The sequence below is a fragment of the Fukomys damarensis genome, unplaced genomic scaffold, assembly GCF_012274545.1.
Source record: "Fukomys damarensis isolate Sample0158 unplaced genomic scaffold, DMR_v1.0_HiC HiC_scaffold_16, whole genome shotgun sequence".
NCBI lineage: Eukaryota > Metazoa > Chordata > Mammalia > Rodentia > Bathyergidae > Fukomys > Fukomys damarensis.
This window is the reverse complement of record NW_022900928.1, coordinates 77,748,790-77,754,923: the sequence shown is the minus strand read 5'-3', so window position 1 is coordinate 77,754,923 and position 6,134 is coordinate 77,748,790. Positions and strand designations below refer to the sequence as shown.

Sequence of the window (6,134 nt, the reverse complement as noted above, 5' to 3'; positions counted from 1 at the left end):
TTTTTTTTTTTTTTTGGTACCGGGGATCAAACTCAGGTCCTTGTGCTTGCGAGGGAGGCGCTGGAACCACTGAGCTAAATCCCCAGCTGTAAGGTGTGACTTTTAAAATGCCAGCTCTTGCTCATTGGGTTACCGGAGCCCTTACATTAGTGGAAATTCTTCAGTTCATTTACCTATTAATGTTTTCTTTTTCTCCAGCAAGAAAATGAAGACAGCTCAGATGCGACAACACCTGTCCCTCGGGTGTGAGTATAGTACCATAATGGTGGGTGGTTTCCCGTGAAGCTGAGGTTTAGTCTTGCCACGGTTCTGCTGACCTGTTTTAGTATGTTAGAGTGGTAACGGACCTTACTGCTCCCAAGAGGCTGTTCATCCTCACTTGCCTCAGCATAGCTTTGGAGGGCAGTATAGGCTCGTTATGGAATGGGTGGGAATGTACAGTAGGGTCTCAAAGGAGACATAATCTGCCTTATAGTGGTCGTACTGTTTACCATGTGTATCCCTCCTGAGATCCCATTTGAGAATGGTTCCTCTAGTCTGGCTGCTGCAAATAAATTGGGTAATGAGGTTACAAGTTGCTGAAGGTCAGTGAAAGACCTCCACTAGTTTATGTCCCTTGAAGTCTAGTTTTGGGTTGCTTACATCATGTTGTCTCATGTTAATGTTTCCTGTCTGGTGTGGTTCTGCAGTTAGTCTTTTTTTTGTAATTCTTTTGCGGTAAAAAATTACTGGGACCCTATGCATGGCCCTGTGCGTGCTAGGCAAGTGCTCCACTGTTGAGCCACACTTTCAACCTCTGCAGTTAGATTTTTGAAACTCCAGCACAGAAACTAACCCTAAGTGTGTCAGAATGTGTGTTCACATAATGGGATCAGTAGTTTCCTTAGGAGGTAGGAAGAATAATACCCTTATCATTTGTGACATTCAGAAGTCCTTAGTTCCCCTCAGGCTGAAGTTTTTGCCATTAGATTGGGCTTACTTAGCAGCAGTATTGAAAATACTAGGTAAAGATGTCAGCTATTTTTCCACCTATGCAGTATTTTTCTGGATTTCTAAGAATAGTCATTTTGGAAATATTAGAGGGAATTACTTGGTATGAGCTAGATAGTGGACTTTGTAGTAGTTGAATAGTAACAGTGAGAATAGTTCTGTGTGCTAGAGAAGAGTGGCACATCTGTGGCCCCTCACAGCTCTTAGAGTTGATACAGAATTCTTTCTGTGTTCTAGAAGAACTGACTACGTGGTGCGGCCCAGCACAGGGGAGGAGAAGCGGGTGTTTCAGGAGCAGGTAAGCACCTAGAAGGCAGTGTAAATCTTGGTGTCCATGAGGCTGTGCTGAGTTGATTGTCCTTGAGTCCACCATGGAAAGTCAGGCCCTCACCTCAGACATTATTGTTGGTTAGATATGTGTGCAGCTGGAAGTGGTGTGAAGAAAGGGATATGAACCATTTTGATGCTCTTCTAGCAAAATGCATTTTATTTCCTTGTGCTTTGCTAGTGGTGACTGAAGATTATGCTTTTCTTACTGTGGTTGACTCATCAATCCTACTGGAATTATCTGTTTCTTTCCTGTTTTAATCTCTCCATATGGATCCCCTTGCTGTACAGGAGCTCTAATTCTGACTCAGGAGCCTTCTCTCTCTTCTCGCTAGGAGCGTTACAGGTACAGCCAGCCCCATAAGGCATTCACCTTTCGCATGCATGGCTTTGAGTCTGTGGTGGGGCCAGTGAAGGGTGTGTTTGACAAGGAGACCTCCCTCAACAAGGCCCGGGAGCATTCCCTGCTGCGCTCGGACCGACCTGCATATGTCACCATCCTGTCTCTTGGTATGTGGTATATGTATCTGTTATCAGGGATTTATTTTTTGTCCTGTAGCTTTTTTCAAGAGAACTCTGTCCTCCCCTCACAAACTCACTCCCTTTCACACCTCATTCATCTAGGTCAGGCTTATCAGTAGTTGGAAGCTTTGGAGTCTGAGAGATGAATGGGGATTCTGGCCCTAGAGATTGATGCCCTAAAATTGGTGTTTCTTCCTGAACTTAGGCTCTTATGTTTATTCAGGAATTGCTCACAAACCAGCTAAACTGTTAGGGTAGGTTATAAGAATTTGCTTCATAATCATAAGAATGATTTTTAGATGCCATGAATCCCTTTGGCAGTCAGGCAAAACCTGAATTTCCCTTCTCAGAATTACACTTTAAAGGCATAAAATAAAATGCTTAGAGTTACAAAGGAAGTTATTCATGCTGAAAACTTTATCAAGATGTCTTAAAAAGAAGTTTATATACAGAAATAGATGTTTTTACTAATTGACAAGATTGAACAGCAGATCTAACAACTTCTGTAGCTTCCAAATGGGGATAAATGTAGATTTTATTTTGAGTTGTCTTTAATATCTGTAATATATGAAAATATGAGTTGTGCCACAGTCACAGCACTTCCATTATATGGCTTACAACCTTTATTATAATTGAAGGAAATGCTAAATGTCAGTGAAGATGTAGCATTTTTCTCCTCAAGTTCTTGGACCCATTGAGTGCTAGGGCGTCTTGCTCTTCTGCCTGGCCCGAGTGAAGAGTATGTAGGAAACTCCAGTGGCATAGCTGCGGGCCACTAGAGGGCGTGTATTCCTGATGTTGATTGGGGAGGCTGAGCCACAGGAACCAAAGGGAGCAGGACCCCACTACCTGGGTTGGGTTGTCATTACTTGATAGAACTGTGACTTGACTCCCAGACTTTGCATTTTCTGATGCCATCAGTTCGGGATGCTGCCGCTCGGCTGCCTAATGGAGAAGGCACACGGGCAGAAATCTGTGAGCTGCTCAAGGACTCCCAGTTTCTTGCTCCAGATGTCACCAGCACTCAGGTAAGCTGGAGAAACACTTTTGAATTGCTTGTTCCAGAATGGAGTTGAGAAAACTCACTAGGAATTGTAAAGAGAATACATCACTTTTTTCTTTCATGCTGAAGCTCAAACCTAGAGTCTTGCACATGTGCCTGGTGGGCACTGCACCATTGAGCTACATGCTTCTTACTACCTTAGGCCCCAATGTTATTTTTCTTTTTTTAAATGTGGGGAAAGGGATTTGAGATTGACCTGACATGCAATCCAGGCTGGTCTTGAACTCACGATCCTCCTGCTTCCTTCTGAATCCTTAGATCACAAATGTTTGTGCCCACCATTACTTTTTAAACAACTGAAAAAACTGAATGTGTTGGCAAGTGCCTATAATCCAAGTTTGAGAGGCTGAGGCAAGATGATCATACATTCATGGCCAGCCTGAGAACAGTGTGAGAACCCCTGTCAAACAAACAAATAATAACTGAAAGAAAAAGAAGAAAAAGGACATCTTGAAATAGTTGCTAGTGATGACCAGAAACTTGCTGTCAGTGAAATACGAGTTTGGCTCTAAGCTTTCCTCTGGTTTACAGTACAAGAGTTAACAGGTACAATCACTGAGCAAATGTCATCCTTACAATAGAAGCATATCAGTGCCTCAATAGTCTTGCAGCACTTTTTGGTGAGCCACTGGGTGGTCGTAGCTGGGCTGAAATAGAATCTATCAGCTGTGCCGATCCACTGACTTCTCTAGAGTCCAAACAACTTCTGTTATTGTTTCTGACTTGTTCCTTTCTTCTCTCTGCTCTGATCTTAGGTGAACACGGTAGTTAGTGGTGCACTGGATCGCCTACATTATGAAAAAGACCCTTGTGTGAAATATGACATCGGACGAAAGCTGTGGATTTACCTGCACCGTGACCGGAGTGAGGAGGAGTTTGGTGCGTGAGGCCTGTGAGCAGTGTGTCAAGTTGGCATTCAGGCAGGAGATTCATGGAGGCAGGATCCAGTCCAGCAGTGAGACTACCAGCGAGGCCTTGGTTTTTAATGAAGCCCCTCCCTTTAGCATGTCATGGTCAAACTCTTGGTGAAGCTTACTATACTCTTCTTCACAGAGCGGATTCACCAAGCACAGGCAGCTGCAGCTAAAGCCAGAAAAGCACTTCAGCAGAAACCCAAGCCTCCTCCTAAGATGGTGAGTGACCTCATGAGAACATCTGCGAGAAAGATTCAGGGGTGGAGCAGCAATGTGCATGCTTGGCTTTCACTTAGCTTTGTGTATCAGGAGCTTCAGGACCCATGTTCTCATGATACCTATTGTGAATTCTCCCTTGTCTTCTTCGTAGAAGTCTAGTAACAAGGAGAGCTCCATGAAGGTCCTCAGCAGTGGCACTTCTGAGCAGAGCCAGATGAGCCTCAGTGACTCCAGCATGCCACCCACCCCGGTCACACCTGTAACCCCTACCACGCCAGCATTACCTGCCACACCCATTTCCCCTCCACCTGTGTCATCAGTGAACAAAAGTGGTCCAACAACTGTCTCTGAACCAGCGAAGTCTAGCTCAGGGTAAGTACTTCCATTTCTTCTCCAGCTTTTTCCCCCTACAATCCTGTGCTCCTCTCCTAAGTTTTTGGTTTTTTTTGTTTGTTTGTTTGTTTTTGATACTGGGGATCAAACTTGGGACCTTGTGTTTGTGAGACAGGCAGTGGAACCACTGAGCTGAATCCCTGGACCCCTCCTCCTAAGTTTTTGATCTTGGTTTTTCCCTGAATTTCCTCATAGGGTTCTTCTAGTATCCTCACCAACAATGCCACAGCTAGGAACGATGCTTTCCCCAGCTTCCAGCCAGACTCCACCCAGTTCTCAGGCCACTGCCAGAGTTGTGAGTCACTCTAGCTCTGCTGGGCTGCCCCAGGTACGAGTAGTGGCCCAGCCCAGCCTTCCTGCAGTCCCCCAGCAACCAGCAGGGCCTGCACCAACACTGCCACAGATGCCAGCAGGACCTCAGATCCGGGTGCCAGCCACTGCCACACAGACCAAAGCTGTGCCCCAGGTAAACAGGGAAACTCAGGCCATTGGGAACAGGGGCAGCTGACCCCCAGGGTTGGCTGATGAGTCAGCAGGCTATGTCAGGAAGGAGTGGGGAAGCTGGTTTGGTGCTGTTGCTGATGAAGTTCACTGAAACAGCTCGTTAATTTTCGAAACTGGTCAAGCATTTATTTTGACATCTTGGAATCAGACCTTCTAAGCAGTTTAGTGCTTTACCTGGGATTGTAGTAGAAGGACCCTTGTGTCATCTTTAGCCATGACACTGGTTGGTATACGATTTTTCAGAGCCTCTTTGCTGGGGGCTGACATGTGGAAGACCCTGTTGAAGTACTGATCTCCATCTCACTTTTTAATCAAGCATTTGATTTCATGCCCCGAATTAGGCTGTCATGGCCACTGTTCCAGTCAAAGCGCAGACTGCAGCAGCCACTGTGCAGCGGCCTGGCCCTGGGCAGACAGGGCTCACGGTGACAAATCTTCCTGCTGCAGCCAGCCCTGTGAGCAAGCCAGCTTCGAGTTCTCCTGGGAGCTCAGCTCCAAGTGCCTCCACAACTGCTGTCATTCAGAAAGTCACAGGACAAAACATCATTAAGCAGGTGGGTCAGCCTAATGCTTGTGTACTAAAGAGAGGACTGCTGGATGCTAGCTTCCTGAAGAGATTGCATGCCCATCAGAAAAGGTTTGTCATCTTGGACCCTTAAGATTGAGTTCCCATCCACAGCAGTGCAGCCTTTCAGTATACCCAAGAGAGTTCTTCTGTTTCCATAGAATTCAGCATTTGGTAGTTGAATTTCTGTATTTAAAGTCGGTGCTTCATGAACTTAACTTGGTTACATTCCTATGACTTTATTTTATTTTGTTTATTTTTTTGACAGGAAAATATTCCAGTTTTTGTTTTTGCACATTATTCTCAATTACACAATTACAGTATATCACATATCACTATGTGATTTTCTTTTTATGTATTTTACTTTGTTTTACTAAGTATACAAAGGAGGAGACATTCTCTCTCTCTCTCTCTCTCTCTCTCTTACATTCCTATGACTTTATTTTATTTTGTTTATTTTTTTGACAGGAAAATATTCCAGTTTTTGTTTTTGCACATTATTCTCAATTACACAATTACAGTATATCACATATCACTATGTGATTTTCTTTTTATGTATTTTACTTTGTTTTACTAAGTATACAAAGGAGGAGACATTCTCTCTCTCTCTCTCTCTCTCTCTCTCTCTCTTATATAT

General features: G+C 44.4%; 1 protein-coding gene across 3 annotated transcripts in view; it reads left to right on the top strand.

Moving 5' to 3' along the window:
- Nfrkb (nuclear factor related to kappaB binding protein) overlaps positions 1–6,134 on the top strand; it is a 37,081-nt gene that overhangs the window by 20,420 nt on the left and 10,527 nt on the right. For all 3 annotated transcript variants that reach the window (XR_783462.2, XM_010640106.3, XM_010640107.3), the window contains exons 14-22: positions 199–245; positions 1,228–1,288; positions 1,653–1,827; positions 2,761–2,867; positions 3,658–3,781; positions 3,956–4,035; positions 4,187–4,407; positions 4,624–4,894; positions 5,274–5,486. Coding sequence is in view for 2 of the 3 variants with exons in the window: in XM_010640106.3 (XP_010638408.1) it covers positions 199–245; positions 1,228–1,288; positions 1,653–1,827; positions 2,761–2,867; positions 3,658–3,781; positions 3,956–4,035; positions 4,187–4,407; positions 4,624–4,894; positions 5,274–5,486 (1,299 nt within the window). In the remaining variant the exon portion in view is untranslated. The remainder of the gene's footprint in view (positions 1–198; positions 246–1,227; positions 1,289–1,652; positions 1,828–2,760; positions 2,868–3,657; positions 3,782–3,955; positions 4,036–4,186; positions 4,408–4,623; positions 4,895–5,273; positions 5,487–6,134) is intronic.